This window comes from Ranitomeya variabilis, chromosome 1 (assembly GCF_051348905.1).
Source record: "Ranitomeya variabilis isolate aRanVar5 chromosome 1, aRanVar5.hap1, whole genome shotgun sequence".
Lineage (NCBI taxonomy): Eukaryota > Metazoa > Chordata > Amphibia > Anura > Dendrobatidae > Ranitomeya > Ranitomeya variabilis.
Window position 1 is genome coordinate 640,381,790 of NC_135232.1, and position 21,644 is coordinate 640,403,433.

Sequence of the window (21,644 nt, forward strand, 5' to 3'; positions counted from 1 at the left end):
TATATGCATACCTAATTTTGGGGATTGTAAATGTTCGTTATTATGTTACTGAAAAAGTATCAATGTCCCTATTTCCATTTGATCCAATGGCTGGAAAATCAGCGGTCACTTATGCTGCAGTGATTTCACATAGATTACAGCTCTGATATTGTACATATGATGGCTCCATTCTGCAAAAAATCGCTCAAAATTGTAGGCATGGACAGCCAGTAACATTGACACAGTCTATCACCCGTCTAGTGGGCAGCATTTTCTTCCTCTATTTTTCCAAATAGCCGTAACTTTATTTTGCACATACATAAACATATTTTTCTTACAGTTTTTACCCCTTTTTTCTGTTTTATTTTGTTATTCCTTATACAGACAGAACTTGAGCATGTGTCTAATCGCTTGTACTGCATACAGCAAAATTACAGTAGTAAAAATCACAGTCTCCTCTGACACCCAGCCACAGGCAGGACATTATAGAAGAAATCACATGACAAGCATGATGTCACACACACAGTGTAGGACAGACTAAGTGCAATACAAAGGGTAAACGGGGCCCAACACTAGGGAGGTGGGGCGTGAAGACCCCTAGCCAGATCTAACGTCTGCCCTAAGAGACCCTAAATAGGTTCTGCGCCTATCGCCAAGCAGAATACCTAGTCCCGGTCAGACCCTAGCAGTAAAAGCGGTAAGCCCTGCTTAGGGAAGGAAGGGGTGAGTCTGGTCAAACCCCACTAACACTAGACAGCTAGGATACACAAAACAAGGGGACACTTAGCTTGAGCTTGAGTAGACTCAGAGAGAAACACCGTTGTCCTTCAAACTCCAAAGAAGATGCTAGCTGACTGCTGCAGCTCCAAGCCTCAACAGGCAAGTGCAAATAGAAAATATCACTCGCAACTCCAACAGCAAATTGGGAGTTATATACAGTGTAACTGTCTGCAGCCTCTGGCACACCCGTGACACATGGACCTGGGCACGGCCCCCGACTGTCACAGCAAACCACTGCTGTCAGTGACTGATCGCTGCTGTTAGAAGCAGATGTCAGCCATATATTATGTGTGGAGTGAGTCCGCTGCAACGTTCCTGAGTCACGCCATGACATAAGAATACATCATACTGTGTGAAGGGGATAAATGAAAAAGTGTCTAATTGAAAATAAGAACACCATATACTTCCTAAACCGGCTCCATTTCAGTGTTGTCACCACCAGGTCTCCTGACAATTGTGTGCCGTTGTTAGACTCTGATACACACCGTGAGACTTGTCAATCTGGAACAGCGCTGGCAGATCTTCTAACACCGTGCCGGCGTTTCAGAGAAAAATATACCTAGCGTCAATGGTGAAGCCAGGCTCTGATTCGGGCTGCCCGCGGTTTGGGAAGAACGGATCAGGTGACCGGTTCCCTTTAAAATATGTTTCAGAAAACTGCATAACTTTACATTATATAATTACATTATATTACAAACAATGATTGATCTGTACAATTGGAAAAACAGAGCAATGTAGGAATTTATAATTATCTGGAGATGTCACATATACTATATAAAATGGAAAGGAAAACAAATAGATCCATAAGAAGCCACATAATAGGCATCTATTTCATAGTTTCTTTATCTTTTATCTTTTTTCCTTTATTTGGATTAAAATGTACACTTTGAGAATGTACAGTACAGAGCAAAAGTTACTTAACAAAAAAGTGTGAAACAACTAAAAATATGTCTTATATTCTAGGTTCTTCAAAGTAGCCACCTTTTGCTTTGATGACTGCTTTGCACACTCTTCGCATTCTCTTGATGAGCTTCAAGAGGTAGTCACCGGAAATGGTCTTCCAACAATCTTGAAGGAGCTCCCAGAGATGCTTAGCACTTGTTTGCCCTTTTGCCTTCACTCTGCGGTCCAGCTCACCCCAAACCATCTCGATTGGTTTCAGGTCTGGTGACTGTGAAGGCCAGTTCACCTGGTGTAGCGTCCCATCACTCTCCTACTTAGTCAAATTTGGACTCATCAGACCAAAGTACAGATCTCCACTTGTCTAATGTCAATTCCATGTGTTCTTTATCCCAAACAAGCCTCTTCTGCTTGTTGCCTGTCCTTAGCAGTGGTTTCCTAGCAGCTATTTTACCATGAAGGCCTGCTGCACAAAGTCTCCTCTTAACAGTTGTTGTAGAGATGTGTCTGCTGCTAGAACTCTGTGTGGCATTGACCTGGTCTCTAATCTAAGCTGCTGTTAACCAGCGATTTCTGAGGCTGGTGACTTGGATAAACTTATCCTCAGAAGCAGAGGTGACTCTTGGTCTTCCTTTCCTGGGGCGGTCCTCATGTGAGCCAGTTTCTTTGTAGCGCTTGATGGTTTTTGCCTCTGCACTTGGGGACGCTTTCAAAGTTTTCCCAATTTTTCGGACTGACCTTCATTTCTTAAATGATGGCCACTCGTTTTTCTTTACTTAGCTGCTTTTTTCTTGCCATAATACAAATTCTAACAGTCTATTCACTAGGACTATCAGCTGTGTATCCACTAGACTTCTGCACAACACAACTGATGGTCCCAACACCATTTATAAGGCAAGAAATCCCACTTATTAAACCTGACAGGGCACACCTGTGAAGTGAAAACCATTCCCGGTGACTACCTCTTGAAGCTCATCAAGAGAATGCCAAGAGTTTGCAAAGCAATCATCAAAGCAAAAGGTGGCTACTTTTGAAGAACCTAGAATATAAGACATAATTTCAGTTGTTTCACACTTTTTTGTTAAGTATATAATTCCACGTGTTAATTCATAGATTTGATGCCTTCAGTGTGAATGTACAATTTTCATAGTCATGAAAATACAGAATAATCTTTAAATGAGAAGGTGTGTCCAAACTTTTGCTCTGTACTGTATACTCATACTTTTAGCATATACAGTATATAACCCATAAGCACTTGTAAGAAATGTTTAGTATATATCTAAATACTTTTTTCTAGTTGAGTACACCTTACTTGGTGCATGATGTGAATAAAGTCATATTATTCTAGATAAATTACCTTTAACATGTATATAAAGCACTTCTTAGAAAGAGGTTTTAGGTGCTATAATGTATGTAGAGTTGTAATGAAATTTACTTACTGTAATTAGTTATTCCTTCCTTCATTTTTCCGACCACCTGATATGACGTTTGCAGCCTAAGGCCATGTGCACATTGAGTATTTGGTGAGTTTTTTACCCCAGTATTTGTAAGCCAAAACCAGGAGTGGAACAGTCAGAGCAAGAGCATAATAGAAACATTTGCACCCCTTCTGCATTTATCACCCACTCCTGGTTTCGGCTTACAAATACTGGGGTGAAAAAACCTCACCAAATACTGAATGTGTGCATTTGGCCTAAGTCAGATTTCAGATTTTTTTTTCTGGTGGGATTGCCTCCCCCTGTAATACATGCTTGATTAACTAATGTTTCTGTAACTGCACTTATTTCTGCTTTTTTCCTTTTCTATATATGTATTGACTGCTCCATAAAATTTTAGATGCTTTTGTCTCTCCACACTACAAATCTGTCTCCAACCCCCCCTCTTGTTTATCCTTAACCCCACCCCAGCATTATTACCCTCTTTTACCAATCGTGTGTAGTTAGTGTATTGAAATCCACATCAGTCGCTGGCTTGTACCATTTCTGACGCCACTCTAGTCCTCCCCTGCATCGTGTGACTGCAGTTGTGACCTGCTGTCACGGGGGTACTGGGTAGACTACAGCTGATTACCCGGGCCCCTGCAATATCCCTCAGACTAGGGAAACCCTGTCTGTCCCTCTCCCAGAGTTTACACTGAAGGTGTGCATGTCTGGGCCGCCAGGCCTGACCCTGACTCCTGTTTCAGTACTAAGCTGAAACCTCCACCCGCCACCCAGTGAAGAGACCACACACCAATCCCCACAGAAAGCACAGACAGGGAAAACTAAAAACGCACCACGCCACAGACTCACAGGAAAACACTATAATGTGCACAGGGCAAAACAAATACAAATATAGGAAGGAGAAATAAGACGAAGGATAATACACCACCAGATACGATATTTCCTCTCCTAGACCACCACTCCAGACCGAGATCACCAGGCACAACAAGCTATAATCGGCGACGCCCAAAGTTCAGCAGAACTATTTAAAGGCAGTGGGCGAGACCCAGCCTCCAATCCGAGTACCAGCTAGATTAACCCCAGACAACCTAGAAGAAATGTAGCCGGCGTCACTGAGCGCATAGTGGACGAATGCGGAATTACCGCTGTCTGTCGGACGCCCTAGTGTGAATAGCGTCCGACATGACACCTGCTGACTCACACAGTGTCTTCTGGGCAGACCAGAGGTCACTTTCTCAATGTTTGTCCATTAGGCGTAGTATGACACTATGGTTGGTGAAAGAGGGGGCAATAAAAAAAACACTGGAGTGGTACATTATTATTGAGAAAATGTAGCGGAAAGTAGAGAGTGGTCAAGAGCAAGAGCTATGATAGATTTGTATCTTTTTAGCAGATCATTTAGCTAGATAAAGGACTTCCGGCCATTTAGAAGAATAATCCTCAAACAAACATTCGTAATAACACTAATTCCCAGCTATGGTCCCATCTAAACAGGTCTTCAAATACCCGATGAATAAGATTTAGGTTCAATGATTTTCATCTTTGCATACAAAAATGGTTGTTATTGTTAGCTCTTGGCACAATAGAAAGACATTATGTTTGGCTGATATGTCAATATTCTGCTCATACAGAAATATCGTATCAACGATCATCCTGTACTAGTAGAAGTTTCCTCATTCAGTCTAAACAGGCTAGTAAACGATCGCCCATTGGTTTGTAGATAATTACCGAAGTTGTTTAACCCCTTTCTGATATATGACGTACTATCCCGTCGAGGTGGTATGGGCCCATATGACCACCGACGGGATAGTACGTCATCACCGATCAGCCGCGCTCACGGGGCCGGGTGTCAGCTGACTATCGCACATTAACCCCCGGAACACTGCGATCAAACATGATTGCAGCGTTCCGGCAACATAGGGAAGCATCGCGCAGGGAAGGGGGCTCCCTGCGTGCTTCCCTGAGACCTTCAGAGCAACGCGATGTGATCGCGTTGCTCCAAGGGTCTCCTACCTCCTCCTCAATGCAGGCCCCGGATCCAAAATGGCCGCGGGGGGCCTTCTGTGGAGGTGGCTTGCAAGCGCCTGCTCAGAGCAGGCGCCGGGAAGCATCCCTGCAGTGCCTGTCAGATCGTCAGTGCCCTGGGGCAATGTTACAAAGTAAAAAGATATACAGTGCCTACAAGTAGTATTCAACCCCCTGCAGATTTAGCAGGTTTACACATTTGGAATTAACTTGGCATTGTGACATTTGGACTGTAGAGGAGCCTGGAAGTGTGAAATGCACTGCAGCAAAAAAGAATGTTATTTCTTTGTTTATTTTTTTTTTTATTTGTGAAAAGTATTTTCAGAGGGTCATTTATTATTCAACCCCTCAACCCACCAGAATTCTGTTTGGTTCCCCTAAAGTATTAAGAAGTAGTTCAGGCACAAAGAACAATGAGCTTCACATGTTTGGATTAATTATCTCTTTTTCCAGCCTTTTCTGACTATTTAAGACCCTCCCCAAACTTGTGAACAGCACTCATACATGGTCAACATGGGAAAGACAAAGGAGCATTCCAAGGCCATCAGAGACAAGATCGTGGAGGGTCACAAGGCTGGCAAGGGGTACAAAACCCTTTCCAAGGAGTTGGGCCTACCTGTCTCCACTGTTGTGAGCATCATCCGGAAGTGGAAGGCTTATGGAACTACTGTTAGCCTTCCACGGCCTGGACAGCCTTTGAAAATTTCCTCCCGTGCCGAGGCCAGGCTTGTCCGAAGAGTCAAGGCTAACCCAAGGACAACAAGGAAGGAGCTCCGGGAAGATCTCATGGCAGTGGGGACATTGGTTTCAGTCAATACCATAAGTAACGTACTCCACCGCAATGGTCTCCGTTCCAGACGAGCCCGTAAGGTACCTTTACTTTCAAAGCGTCATGTCAAGGCTCGTCTACAGTTTGCTCATGATCACTTGGAGGACTCTGAGACTGACTGGTTCAAGGTTCTCTGGTCTGATGAGACCAAGATCGAGATCTTTGGTGCCAACCACACACGTGACGTTTGGAGACTGGATGGCACTGCATACGACCCCAAGAATACCATCCCTACAGTCAAGCATAGTGGTGGCAGCATCATGCTGTGGGGCTGTTTCTCAGCCAAGGGGCCTGGCCATCTGGTCCGCATCCATGGGAAGATGGATAGCACGGCCTACCTGGAGATTTTGGCCAAGAACCTCCGCTCCTCCATCAAGGATCTTAAGATGGGTCGTCATTTCATCTTCCAACAAGACAACGACCCAAAGCACACAGCCAAGAAAACCAAGGCCTGGTTCAAGAGGCAAAAAATCAAGGTGTTGCAGTGGCCTAGTCAGTCTCCTGACCTTAACCCAATTGAAAACTTGTGGAAGGAGCTCAAGATTAGTCCACATGAGACACCCAAAGAACCTAGATAACTTGGAGAAGATCTGCATGGAGGAGTGGGCCAAGATAACTCCAGAGACCTGTGCCGGCCTGATCAGGTCTTATAAAAGACGATTATTAGCTGTAATTGCAAACAAAGGTTATTCCACAAAATATTAAACCTAGGGGTTGAATAATAATTGACCCACACTTTTATGTTTAAAATTTATAAAAATTTTACTGAGCAACAAAACTTTTTGGTTTGTAAGATTTATGCATCTGTTAATAAATCCTGCTCTTGTTTGAAGTTTGAAGGCTCTAACTTATTTGCATCTTATTAAACCTGCTAAATCTGCAGGGGGTTGAATACTACTTGTAGGCACTGTATATTTACACGTGTAAAAAAGAAATTTGTCTAAATAATAACAAAGAAAACAATAAAAGTACACATATTTAGTATCGCCGCGTCTGTAACAACTCGACCTATAAAACTGTCCCACTAGTTATCCTTCAGTGATCACCGTAAAAAAAAAAAACGAGGCAAAAAACAACGCTTTATTATCATACCGCCGAACAAAAAGTGGAATAACACGCAATCAAAAAGAGGGATATAAAAAAGCATGGTACCGCTGAAAACATCTTCTTGTGCCGCAAAAAACGAGCCGCCATACAGCGTCTTCAGTGAAAAAATAAAGAAAGTTATAGTCCTCAGAATAAAGCGATGCAAAAATAATTATTTTTATATAAAATAGATTTTATAAAAGCGCCAAAACACAAAAAATTATATGAATGAGGTATCGCTGTAATCGTACTGACCCTAAGAATAAAACTGCTTTATCAATTTTATCAAATGTGGAACGGTACAAACGCCCCCCCCCCCCCAAAAAAAAAAAAAAAGAAATTCACGAATTGCTGTTTTTTGTTCATTATGCCTCAAAAAAATCAGAATAAAAAGCGATCAAAAAATGTCACGTTCCTGAAAATGGTTCCAATAAAAACGTCAATTCGTCCCGCAAAAAACAAGACCTCACATGACTCTGTGGACCAAAATGTGGAAAAATTATAGCCCTCAAAATGTGGAGATGCAAAAACCATTTTTTGCAATAAAAAGTATCTTTTAGTGTGTGACAGCTGCCAATCATAAAAATCCGCTGAAAAAACCCGCTATAAAAGTAAATCAATCCCCCCTTTATCACCTCCTTAGTTAGGGAAAAATAATAACATTTAAAAAATGTATTTATTTCCATTTTCCCATTAGGGTTGAGGCTAAAGTTAGGGTTAGGGTTAAAGTTAGGGTTAGTGCTACATTTAGGGTTGGGGCTACAGTTAGGGTTGGGGCTGCAGTTAAGGTTAGGGTTGGGGCAACAGTTAGGGTTGGGGCTAAAGTTAGGGTTAGGGTTGGGGCTAAAGTTAGGGTTGTGGCTAAAGTAAGAGTTAGGGTTGGGGCTAAAGTTAGGGTTAGGGCTACAGTTAGGGTTGGGGCTAAAGTTAGGGTTTGGATTACATTTACAGTTGGTATTAGGGTTGGGATTGGGGGTGTCAGGGTTAGGGATGTGGTTAGGGTTCTGGTTCGGATTAGGTTTAGGGGTGTGTTGGAGTTAGGGATGTGGTTGGGATTACGGTTAGGGGCATGTTCGGGTTAGGGGTGTGGTTAGGGTTAGGCTTGGGATTAGGGTTAGGGGTGTGTTTGGGTTAGGGTTTCAGTTAGAATTGGGGGGTTTCCACTGTTTAGGCACATCAGGGGCTCTCCAAACGCGACATGGCGTCCGATCTCAATTCCAGCCAATTCTGCGTTGAAAAAGTAAAACAATGCTCCTTCCCTTCCGAGCTCTCCCATGTGCCAAAACGGGTCTACCCCAACATATGGGGTATCAGCGTACTCGGGACAAATTGGACAACAACTTTTCGGGTGCAATTTCTCTGGTTACCCTTGGGAAAATAAACATTTGGGGGGGCTAATATATAATTTTTGTGGGGAAAAAAATGATTTTTTATTTTCATGGCTCTGCGTTATAAACTGCAGTGAAACACTTGGGGGTTCAAAGTTCTCACAACACATTTAGATAAATTCCTTGGGGGGGTCTAGTTTCCAATATGGGGTCACTTGTGGGTGGTTTATACTGTTTAGGTACATCAGCAGCTCTGCAAATGCAATGTGACGCCTGCAGACCATTCCATACAAGTCTGAATTCCAAACCGCTCCTTCCCTTCCGAGCTCTGCCATGCGCCCAAACGGTGGTTCCCCCCCACATATGGGGTATCAGGGTACTCAGGACAAATTGGACAACAACTATTGGGGTCCAGTTTCTCCTGTTACCCTTGGGAAAATACAAAACTGGGGGCTAAAAAATAATTTTTGTGAAAAAAATGATTTTTTTATTTTCACGGCTCTGCGCTATAAACTGCAGTAAAACACTTGGGGGTTCAAAGTTCTCACAACACATCTAGATAACTTCCTTGGGGCATCTAGTTTCCAATATGGGGTTTCTTGTTGGGGGTTCTACTGTTTAGGTACATCAGGGGCTCAGCAAAGGCAATGTGACGCCTGCAGACCATTCAATCCAAGTCTGCATTCCAAACGGCGCTCTTTCCCTTCCAAGCTCTGCCATGCTGCCAAACAGTAGTTTTCTCCCACATATGGGGTATCAGCGTACTCAGGACAAATTGGACAACAACTTTTGGGGTCCAATTTCTGCTGTTACCCTTGAGAAAATTCAAAACTGGGGGCTAAAAAATAATTTTTGTGGAAAAAAATAATTTTTATTTTCACAGCTCTGCGTTATAAACTGTAGTGAAACACTTGGGGGTTCAAAGTGCTCACCACACATCTAGATAAGTTCCTTAGGGGGTCTACTTTCCAAAATGGTGTCATTTGTGGGGGGTTTCTATGTTTAGGCACATCAGGGGCTCTCCAAACGCGACATGGCTTCCCATGTCAATTCCAGTCAATTTTGCATTGAAAAGTCAAACAGCGCTCCTTCCCTTCCGAGCTCTGCCATGCGCCCAAACAGTGGTTTACCCCCACATATTGGGTATCAGCGTACTCCGGACAGATTGCACAACAACTTTTGGGGTCCAATTTCTTCTGTTACCCTTGGGAAAATAAAAAATTGGGGGCGAAAAATCATTTTTGTGAAAAATATGATTTTTTGTTTTTACAGCTCTACATTGTAAACTTCTGTGAAGCACTTGGTGGGTCAAAGTGCTCACCACACATCTAAATAAGTTCCTTAGGGGGTCTACTTTCCAAAATGGTGTCACTTGTGGGGGGTTTCAATGTTTAGGCACATTAGGGGCTCTCCAAACGCGACATGGCGTCCCATCTCAATTCCAGTCAGTTTTGCATTGAAAAGTCAAACAGCGCTCCTTCCCTTCCGAGCTCTGCCATGTGACCAAACAGTGGTTTACCCCCACATATGAGGTATCAGCATAGTGAGAACAAATTGTTCAACAACTTTTGGGGTCCAATTTCTCCTTTTACTCTTGGTAAAATATTATTGGAGCTAAAGTAAATTTTTTGTGAAAAAAGTTAAATGTTCATTTTTTTAAAAATATTCTGAAAATTTCTGTGAAACACCTGAAGGGTTAATAAACTTCTTGTGGGTTTGAGCACCGTGAGGGGTGCAGTTTTTAGAATGGTGTAACACTTGGGTATTTTCTATCATATAGACCCCTCAAAGTGACTTCAAATGTGATGTAGTCCCTAAAAAAATATGGTGTAAAAATGAGAAATTGCTGGTCAACGTTTAACCCTTATAACTCCCTAAGAAAAAAAAATTTGGTTCCAAAATTGTGCTGATGTAAAGTAGACATGTGGGAAATGTTACTTATTAAGTATTTTGTGTGACATAACTCTGTGATTTAAGGGCATAAAAATTCAAAGTTGGAAAATTGTGAAATTTTCAAAATGTTCGCCAAATTTCCATTTTTTTTTCACAAATAAACGCAGGTAATATCAAATAAATTTTACAACTAACATGAAGTACAATATGTCACGAGAAAATTGTGTCAAAACCACTGGGATCCGTTGAAGCTTTCCAGAGTTATAACCTCATAAAGGGACAGTGGTCAGAATTGTAAAAATTGCTCCAAAAATGGAGTTTCCTAAAATCTCTGAGCTCCCGGGATTCTGCCTCTCTTTTCTGTTTTGGGTTGTATGGCTCCATTGCATATTCACATTTGTTTATTATGGAGAGCACTATGAAATTTCTGCTTTATAGTCCACCTTGGCATTTCTTTAATGTCTTTTCTGGTCATTCTATTTCATCCCTTTCTCCCACAGGCTGACAATCACAGCTAGGCAGCTTAGGAGAGTGCTAGCTAAGTTGATGAGCTGTGATCAGCAACAGTTGGGAGGGAGGTGTGAAAATACACACCCCAGAGGAGACTGTGTACAAACATTCAGTTGGACTGCAAGCAGAAATTTCTATACAGTGACATGTGAATATCTCTACAATGGAGTGATGCAGCTCAAAACAGAAAAAAAATTAGCAGAATCAATTCTTTGGAGCAACTGATATGTCCTCTTTTATGCAAATGAACAATTAAAAAAATGTTGTGCAAAGGTGTACACAGTCATTAAAGCTGTTGACATACTGCATGCTGGGTTGTTTCACAGAGTAGGTTCATTGATACACAGAGTCTCCTAGACCTCTGTACTATAGAGCTGCATTAACTTTCCAGACCACCATGCAAGTAATTGAGTGCCCTAGATTCGGGATATTCCCCTCTAGAAGTAAGGCAAAATTCCTTATGTTCTTTCTGTCTGATGCTTACTAAACCCTTTTCATCGCTAATGAAAATGGAGCCATAACGGGTCTGTCTGTTTGAAGTTTAGAATTGCAGAAACACCACCAAATTCCATAGAACGGATTAGATGGCTGGTTGTCAGAACAGTGGGGCGTGCGTTGTCCCCATTTCTTTTACAAGAACAACTAGGGTGAAACAAAAAGGCAAACCCTGAACTTGTTACCTTTTCCCAGTACCCGTTGTTTTTTTTTTCACGTGTTAAGGGTCAAGATGTTCACAGTTTATTTCCCTTAATATGCTCCATCAAAGAGACATCCTCCCGGCTGCCAAAAAAACAAACTTCACGAGATGACTTTCCACCCAGATAACCTTGGTTATTGTGTGGACATGCGATCGGGTGGGTCTGACACCTGATTCCGAACAGATTTTCCTCTTGCACTAGTGAGGACGTGTAATGTTTTCCCGATCTTCTCTGGCCCGCCCCACCGTGAGGCTCCTGTGATCCCGTTGTCTGGTGAAGCAGAGCTTCGGATCCTAGAACCAGCTGGATCTGAAGCCGACACTCCAGTTTTTGATCTTGAAGCTTTTGATTAGAGCTAATGAGCTTGTTTAATTCAAAATGGGAGCCCTGTGATAAAAGAAATAGGTTTGATTCCACTGGATTAGAGAAGAGAATTATCTGGCGGAGCGATGGATACTTAACCCCATCTCATGGCGTTGATGCATTTTCTTCATTAACCCTTTCAATACTCAAAGAAAGGAACATAGACACGTTATATATAACAAAGAACATAATGATTCAGCAATTATAGTCTGTGTGATTATAAGCAGATATGCTTGGATCATTTTCGCCGCTTGTAATTTTTCATTAGGGTGGTGGTAATCGTAGGGACAGCACATAATAAGACTAGTTCTAAATGTTATTCATTATTCCAAGGTGCTGATGAGAATAGAAACAGGACCCATCTTTTTCGATGCATAGCCCCATGTCTATTATTTTCCTCAGTGTTGACATAGGCCAGGATTATAGTCATTTGTAACATCTATCAATTTTCTTTTGTAGTGGAGTCCTCCAGCCCCGGGATCCTCCCTCAGGACAACTCTCTAGAAAGGTCTTTCTTCATTCGGATGAAGTCAACACTGACTAAGAGAGGCGTGCATATCAAATCCTCGGGGTTCAAGGTAAGTTCTACAGGTAGGAGAAAAAGATAGGGTTTTAGGAGAGAGGACAATAGGTTCTTCTTGGTGCATTGGATTGCATAATCAGGTCATCGCAGATTTAGAAGTGTATTTTGATCTATTGACCTTGATTGTCATGATTTTAATTCATGACTGTGTTCTTCTAATATTGTATCTACAGTATGTCTGTGATCTGATTGTGTCTGTTGCTTTTTTTTTTTACTTTCCGTGTATATGCGTGGTTTACTTTTTCTCTTTTTCTATTATACTGTCTCCCAAACTAAATGGAAGGTCATACCTATCACAGCATAAAGGCAAGCCTCTATTCTGTCATATGTAATACTCTGAATAGGACTTTTTTTTCACAGGGAGAGTGAAGGGGACTGCAGAAAAAAAACTATTTCCAGCCTTTGTCCCACACCCCCTTCCTCTGCCCTGCTCCCTCTGTCCTCCCTCTTCTTTGCTTTTCAACTTCAAGGCCTTCATGTTGCTTCCAAATTGTGTCTGGGAGAGAATTCCCCCCCAGGCTGCCTACAATCTAAAGGTGTCTTTGAAGAGCCTCAGTGTATAAAGAATCAGGATGGTTCCTCTCTCCTGAGGCGGGAGACGATAAAAAAGAGAAGCACAATCATGCTTGTTTCTGAGCGGAAAAGAAACTGGCATCGGTGCTGCAGGAGCTCAAACTGGCCATCCTATGGGTTTTGATAGAAGGTGATTAGGAGAAGGAGGTTTTAACCACTGTCTATTACCAGGAGAGAGATGTAAAGTGTCAGAATTACACGGGCATTAAGAACAATCGTTAGTAGCCAGCCTATGGCTCTTGGGTTGACATTCAGCATGCACTGGAGTATAAATATCTGCAGCCTTGTTGTGGTGATTGGTTAGCTTTTTCCTTCAAGAGCATTTCCCCATATATGACTCAGCTTCTTCAATACAAATGGACCCCACATGTATCCTATGCCTGTTACAAATAGTCAGTGGCTGTGGTATCCGACTACAGTGTTGTATGGTGGGACGCATATAAACGCACACAGACCATATCCCTAGAATGCAATGTGAAGAAACGCACACAGAGCATGTGCCTAGTATGCAATGTGAAGAAACGCACACAGAGCATATCCCTAGAATGCAATGGAAAGAAACGCACACAGAACATATCACTCAAATGTAGTGTGAAGAAATGCACACAGACCATATCCCCCGAAATGCATTGTGAAGAAATGCACACAGAGCATATCACTAGAATGCAATGTGAAGAAACACACACAGAGCATATCACTCAAATGCAATGAGAAGAAATGCACCCAGAGCATATCCCTAGTATGCCATGTGAAGAAACGCACATAGAGCATATCCGTAGAATGCAATGTGAAGAAACACACACAGAGCAAATCCTTAGAATGTGATGTGAAGAAACTCGCACAGAGCAAATTCCTAGAATGCAATGTCAAGAAACACACCCAGAGCATATCCCTAGAATGCAATGTGAAGAAACGCACACAGAGCATATCTCTCAAATGGAATGTGAAGAAACGCACACAGAGCATACCGCTCAAATGCAATGTGAAGATACGCACAAAGAGCATACTGCTCAAATGCAATGTGAAGATACGCACACAGAGCATATCTCTAGAATGCAATGTGAAGAAACGCACATAGAGCATATCCCTAGAATGCAATGTGAAGAAACTCACACTGATCATATCCCTCAAATACAATATGAAGGAACGCACACTGAGCATATCCCTAGAATGCAATGTGAAGAAACACACCCAGAGCATATCCCTAGAATGCAATGTGAAGAAACGCACACAGAGCATATCTCTCAAATGGAATGTGAAGAAACGCACACAGAGCATACCGCTCAAATGCAATGTGGAGAAACGCACACAGAGCATTTCCCTAGTGTGCAATGTGAAGAAACTCACAGTGAGCATATCCCTAGTATGCAATGTGAAGAAACACACTCAGAGCATTTCCCTAGTTGTGTATGTAACATCCGTACAACAATTTTGGCTACATGCAGAGCCATGGATAAATTGACATTAAGGACTTGTTCACATGCTGCATTTTTGCTGTTTTTTTTTCCAAACGTTTTTCAAGGTTAAAAATGTAAAACCAATTGGGTTCACCTCGTCGGGGTGGGATGGATTTTATGCTTGTTTGATCAAAGCATTGTCAAATAAGTACTTTTTGTTATTTACCTGTACAATACTATTACTTACGATAGGGTATGTGCTCATTTTGTTTTTTTTCTTGAGTTTTTTTAAGGGGAAGAAAGCTGCACATTATAATATTAGCAAAGTGAGATATTTGAAATCTGCAACAAGCTGCTTGTTGTTCACTTGCAGATTTGAACCATCAAAGCATTTTTTTACATCTGCAGCAGATCAGTTTTTTGTAAAGTTTTTTGCAATGTTTTTCAACAAATGAATGGGGAAAAAATACAATTAAAAACTCATAAAAACCACATGTAAAAATACGTAAAAAAATGAACTTATTTTATCCAGCGTTTTGCACACTCTGGATTTTGGTGCAGAAAAATCTCATGCAAATAATCAACAAGTGCATATAGCCTAAGGGACCTTCTCTAACATGAATAGTTAAAAAGTAGTTAGAAGTAATGGACAACACTACTTCCTCCTTGGCATACTATAAAAAGTCACGTGCCGCCAGATTCTCTGAGGTTGATTCTCCGTGATCATGCATTAACCATTTCATGTCTGGACTAGTATAGAGATCTTACCGGCTGCTTAGTCGTTAACAACGATTTCCTGAATAACAGTTAAGGTCATAGGAAGGGGAGCTTGCTCCTGACATTATGTGTACATCGGCTCCCCCCCCCGCCTTCACTGTCCTATTAGATTTAGCTGCTGATATATATAAAAGTACCACAGGAGTCTCTGATGTGTTTCTTGCCACGAGCAATCCAGCAGCAAAACTCCCCACATGCGTCAGAGAGGAATCTACTTACTGTATTCTGCTAGGCTTTGGATTATTTGGGCTGCGGCACCCTGCCTCCTACTGACCAGTTCTTATTTTTTTTCTTACGTTTCTGGCTTTTTTTCCCATTAGCTTTGTTTCTTGTATTTGCCTTTTTCATGCCTTCTGCCACCCTGTCCTTGATTATATGAAGCTTTACTTTATTTTCTCTTCTAAGCAAAATTAAGTGCGCAATAGTAGTGCCACCAAAGAATAAACCCATCTCTCTTAAAAAGGAACTTTCACTGGATTTTTACATTTCACTGGTGTCCCTCCTGCAATTGCCACTGCTCCTCTGATTCTGGAACAGGTTTTCTTTTACTTCTGTGCCCCTCAGTTCCAAAGTTACACCCCTTGATAATAAAGATGCAAATTTTTCCTTCAACCAACTGGGCGTACACCACAGAACTCGCCTGTAGGCGTTGCCATGTTTTGATTGGCCAGCATCAGAGGAGAAAATGCAAAAACCATTATAGAATTTCTTTGGTATACGCCCAGTTGGTTGAAGAAAACTTTGTATTTTTATTACTGAAGGATGTAACTTTCGAACTGAGGGGCACAGAAGAAAAGCAGTTCCTGAGTTAGTGGAGCGGCAGCAATTGGAGGACGAGCTCAGTTGACATTAAAAAAAAATTGTAGTAGACAGGTTTTTCATCCCTGAATTAAAAAAATATATGTGTAGAAGGTTCTAAAACATAAAAAAATCAGACTTATCCTACCAATCCCTTTTGCTCCTCTTCTAACACTACCCGGTCTCCTGCCAGTGTCCCCAATTCATCTTCTGATAAGTTTAGGCAGGTAACTGGTCGCAACTGTGGCCAACACATTACATCACACCCAGTGATGGGCTAAAATAGCCATATGTCCACATTGCAGAAACAGCCAGTGACAAAAATATATAATTTTACTACTCTGTTCCTCAAATGCTTTCTAAATAATGCCCTTTAAATGCACAATTCGTCTCTTTAATAAATCAATTAAATGGTCGTTTGTAATTTTCACTGACTGATTTTCCTGTATGTTCTAGGTGATCCACGTAACTGGACGATTGCGTCTCCGCGTGTCTCTGTCTCATGGTCGCTCTGGTACAGGACAGGTGATGGGCTTAGTAGTTGTGGCTCATGCGCTCCCTCCTCCAACCATCAATGAAGTCCGCATTGACTGCCACATGTTTGTAACGCGAGTCAACATGGACCTCAACATTATATACTGTGAAAATAGGTATGTGATTTTCTAGGCTGAAGCACTTGCAATCATGAGTAGATTCTGTATAGGTAAGCACTGCATCTGATGTACAATATTATATTCTAGAATTCTAGAATAACTGATGTTCTCTTAAATGAACAGTTATCTTACTTAACAAGGTTGAATACATGCTGGTAGAAATATTAAACTTGTAACCAGACTATCTCATCATTCCTGGTCAGGCTCGGACTGGCCCACAGGGGAAGAGGTGAGTTTCCCGGTGGGCCCCCCACACAAGCAGTGCTTGGCACACTACAATTGTTGCACTATATGCAGGTAAAGGCATCTAATTTATTCAGGAAACTACCCATTTTGTTATTTTATGGGAGCATAGGATGAAAGTACATAAAAGAGCCGCAAATCGCATAGTATCCTCTCTCCCAGGCCAATAATTTTAATATATTACTTGAAGAGTGGGCAGTCAGAATCACTGTTACTGGTGGGCCCTTGGTACCCCAACCAAAACGGTGCACGGCTGTGCTCTGCTCAGAGGATATAACCATAGAACAAAAAAGTGTATGTATACAACATAAGGAGGCACATTGTCCCAAATTCTCAAATCACAGAAGTTAGTGCATCTCACTGCAGGAAAAACGTGATGACCCAGCAAGGCCAGGTTTGTACCGTAAGTCGCAAACTTCCCAGTAGCCAGAATGTATTATAGTTTTTCTATATATGTCTGTCTGAAAGCGGGTGTTGTGCTCTCCTCCTACACAATTGACAGTTCAAGTTTCAAGAAAAGAAATTACTTTACATCCTGTCTCATCACTAGAGATGAGCGGTGTTCGAGTCGAACTGTTCGCCAATTTCAAATTCGAGCTGTTTTGGGCGGTGTTCGAGTCGTTTGTCGAACTCGAACAATTTGCTTAAAATTCGGCTGTTCGATAACTGTTCGTTCACCAAAAGCCTAGCTTAATTTGCACATTAAAACTGTTTATCATTGTTAATAGTCTGTTTCAGTGTATAGTGGGCTGGGGGGGCGGGGGATAGATCTGCGCTGAAATAACGCCGATCTCCATTTTTTTTTTCTTTCCCGCATTTACAGTGGGGCGGTGCAGTGTCTCAGCCTATCAGCAGTGCGCACACAAACAGCAATGTGCATGTGATGCACACAAGCAAGGGCATGTGTCATTGGCTGTGTATGTCACATGTCCTTGCCCTATAAGAACCAGCCATTTGCCTCGTCACCACCATTTCCTCACTGCTGCAGCTTAGTGTTAGACGGCACCGCTGCTGCTGTGGGCGCTATACAGACTAAGAGTCTTTTTTGGCAGCGAATTGTCAGAGAGATAGGTTTAGGGAGTCGGGAGGAGTCGGAACTAGTTGTAATATCAGCCCTTTTCAGTGTAGGTTACAGCAGTTCATAGCACTGTTTGCCAGGCAGGTCTGAGCCAGTGCTGTGCAAGTGTTAGTCACAGCATTTGGTGTAATCTAGCTCAGCCAATCCTTTTGGGCTAGTAGCATTGTATGATAGTCATCTGAGTAGCCCGCCTGTGAAGCTAGCTACACCGCCTGTGTATCTCAATTTTTACTGCATCTAACCCAGTAAATCGTTTTGGGCCTAGGAGCAGTGTCTGCACGCCTGTGTCTCTAAATTTTTACTGCATCTAACCCAGTAAATATTTTTTGGCTTAGTAGCAGTGTCTGCACGTCAGCGGAGAAACCCGCCTGTGAAGCTAGCTACACCGCCTGTGTATCTACATTTTTACTGCATCTAACCCAGTAAATAGTTTTGGGCCTAGGAGCAGTGTCTGCACGCCTGTGTATCTAAATTTTTACTGCATCTAACCCAGTAAATAGTTTGGGGCCTAGGAGCAGTGTCTACACGTCAGCGGAGTAGCCCGCCTGTGAAGCTAACTACACCGCTTGTGTATCTAAATTTTTACTGCATCTAACCCAGTAAATAGTTTTGGGCCTAGGAGCAGTATCTGCACGTCAGCAGAGTAGCCCACCCACCGCCTGTTTACCTAAGTACTATTTTTTAACTGCATCTAGCCCAGGTAATCCTTTTGTGCCTAGTAGCATTTTGTGCTACTCAGCAGCGTACCCCACCCATGAAGCAAGCTACACCGCCTGTTTACCTAAGTATTATTTTTTAATGGTATCTAGCCCGCGAAATCCTTTTGGGCCTAGTAGCAATTTCTGCTACTCAGCAGAGTACCCCACCCATGAAGCAAGCTACACCGCCTGTTGATCTAATTACTATTTTGTAACGGCATCTGGCTCAGGAAATCCTTTTGGGCCTAGTAGCAATTTCTGCTACTCAGCAGAGTACCCCACCCATGAAGCAAGCTACACCGCCTGTTTACCTAACTACTATTATTTAATGGCATTTGGCCAAGGAAATCCTTTTGGGCCTAGTAGCAATTTCTGCTACTCAGCAGAGTACCCCACCCATGATGCAAGCTACACCGCCTTCTTCCTTTCTCAATCTAAACCCTCTTCTCTGGGGTGTCCACTCTCCCTCCAGCTCTCTCCTTCTTACAGGTGGACTACCGCGTGTATTCACACTGTGGCGAATCTTTTGGGCCCAGGCATAAGAAGTCGTCGAGGTAATGGATAATATCTGCCCCCTTAGAAATGTCCATGACGACACATTAGAGGAAGCAACTAAACGCCTCAAATAGTGAGCAGGATATGGAGCACCCCAAGGGCAAACAGCGATCTATGTAGTATGCTCCTTCACAGAAGCAGCCCAATAGGAGGACACTATTCGGAGGCACAGATAGTAACCGGAACGCCCCCTCAATGTCTGTTTTGGCCATTAGGGTGCCCCTTCCCAACTTCTTGACCCACCTGATTGCCTCGTCAAAGGAGGTACAGTACATAGTACTGTACTTGGTTCCGCGTCGATGTTGTCGTTTACTGACCTGCCCCTTGGATATGACAAATGGTGGATTATTCTGAATGTATTGGGTTCCTTTTTTGGCACAACTCCCAACGGGGTGCCACTATGTCTTCTAAGGAAAGTGTTCTGAATGGACCTGCCACCATTCTACGTAAAGATATCTCTTTTTTTTAATTTTTTTTGTCACGACGTCTGGGTGTTGGTAGGGTGATTTTAGATTTTTACTCCAGCCTTTCTTGATTTTAGAAGGGCATGACATGCCTATATCTGTGTCTCCTCCTCCTTTTACTCCTCCACCTCTTTTCTTTTCGCATGACTATATGTAGTTGTGACTTTTCCATGTGTTTGTTGTGTCTTCTGAGCAGTTTGTCAGCTTTTGGACACCTTTTAAGGTGTTTTCTATGTGTTTGTATGTGTTTGTGTTTGCCTGCCATTGGTTTCAATGGGGTTCGACAGTGTTCGTCGAACGTTTGACGAACATTCGTCGAACACTCCCCAGTTCGACGAACCGAAGCCGAACACTAGGGGGGTGGCTCAACACTACTTATCACTGACCCACCATCAGGAGGATAAATAGTGGACTTCAAGAAAGGATCATAAAGTTCAATCTATTATTTTACTGCTGTGTAGGTCCATACACAGGCAAAACACTAAACCTCTGGGGATCTGCCAATCTAATATATAAAGCCGAATATGTGTGTGTGTGTGTCCGGGATTGGCATCTGCACCGTCGCAGCTACAGCCACAAAAGTTTGCACAGTCATACGTCTGGACCCCGAGAGCATCATAGGCTATGTTGTGAGGCGAAATTTTAACCCCGCGCGTTCCAATTCACCAAACAATTTTGCCCCTATCTACATAATGGGGAAAAAGTGAAAGGAAAAGTGTTGGAGGCAAATTGACAGCTGCCAGATATGAACAAGGGGGACTTAAAGAATGAGAGTGATGGCGCCAGAGAGTATATACCGTACAGTTGCTAAGGTGGGGCCCCGACATGGGATATTCATCACACACGGGCATATGAACACACACAAAATGCGCCACACACTACCACATGCTTGAACACATATACCACCCTCAGCACACATTTCACCACACATACACCAACCTCGCCACATAAAAGTCGAAACACAAAAGTCACCGCTCAAAGCTCGCCAACGCGCAAAATTCGCTACATGCAAAACTCGCCACATGCAAAACTAGGCTCACGCAAAACTCACCACACGTGCAAAACTCACCTCATGGAAAACTCGCCACATGCAAAACTAGGCTCACACAAAACTAGCCACACGTGCAAAACTCACCTCATGGAAAATTCGCCACACGCAAAACTTGCACACGCGGAAAAATTGCCACATGCACAAAAGTTGCAACACATGCAAAAGTTGCCTCACACAAAAGTTGCACCTACCCAAAATGCACCACACATAAAACTCGCCACGCGCAAAACTCGCCATGATCAAAACTTGCTGCACAAAAATTGCCACTAAAATTGACACTAACCTGTCACATGCAACTCGACACAAAAAGTTGCTACACGCATGTCGCCACACAAAGCTCATCTCACAAAAGTCGCTACATGCATGTCGCCACACGCAACTCAACACACACAACTTGACACATGAAACTTGCCCTAAAACACACACAAGTCTGGTATTATCCTTCAAAATAAAATCTGAATAATAAGCAGACAAACTACAAGAGCAACAAATGTACTATATAGGAAATATGTCATCTGTCAGTCATATGACCAGTCTATTATGTGTATGTGTGAGCTAATATATACTGCCAGGGGGTGGGCTTACTGTTGGCTGGGGATTTATCAGGCTGCCAATTTAACTTACAAATACTGAGGTAAAAATACTGACCAAATAATATGTGAACGAGGTCTAATACAGGAGGAGATGACCTACAGATATATACTATATACAGGAGGAGATGACATACAGGTACATACTTTATACAGGGGAGATGACACACAGGTATATACTATATACAGGAGGAGATGACATACAGGTATATACTATATATAGGAGGAGATGACATACACGTATATACTATATACAGGAGGAGATGACACACGTATATACTATATACAGGAGGAGATGACATACAGGTATATACTATATACAGGTGAGATGACACACAGGTGTATACTATA

The 21,644-nt window shown here is 42.4% G+C and overlaps 1 protein-coding gene across 12 annotated transcripts in view; it reads left to right on the plus strand.

Annotated features, from left to right (window-relative positions):
• NPAS3 (neuronal PAS domain protein 3) overlaps window positions 1–21,644 on the plus strand; it is a 616,056-nt gene that overhangs the window by 529,821 nt on the left and 64,591 nt on the right. For all 12 annotated transcript variants that reach the window (XM_077261116.1, XM_077261131.1, XM_077261123.1 and 9 more), the window contains 2 exons: window positions 12,293–12,411; window positions 16,418–16,611. In XM_077261116.1, the coding sequence (XP_077117231.1) occupies window positions 12,293–12,411; window positions 16,418–16,611 (313 nt within the window). The remainder of the gene's footprint in view (window positions 1–12,292; window positions 12,412–16,417; window positions 16,612–21,644) is intronic.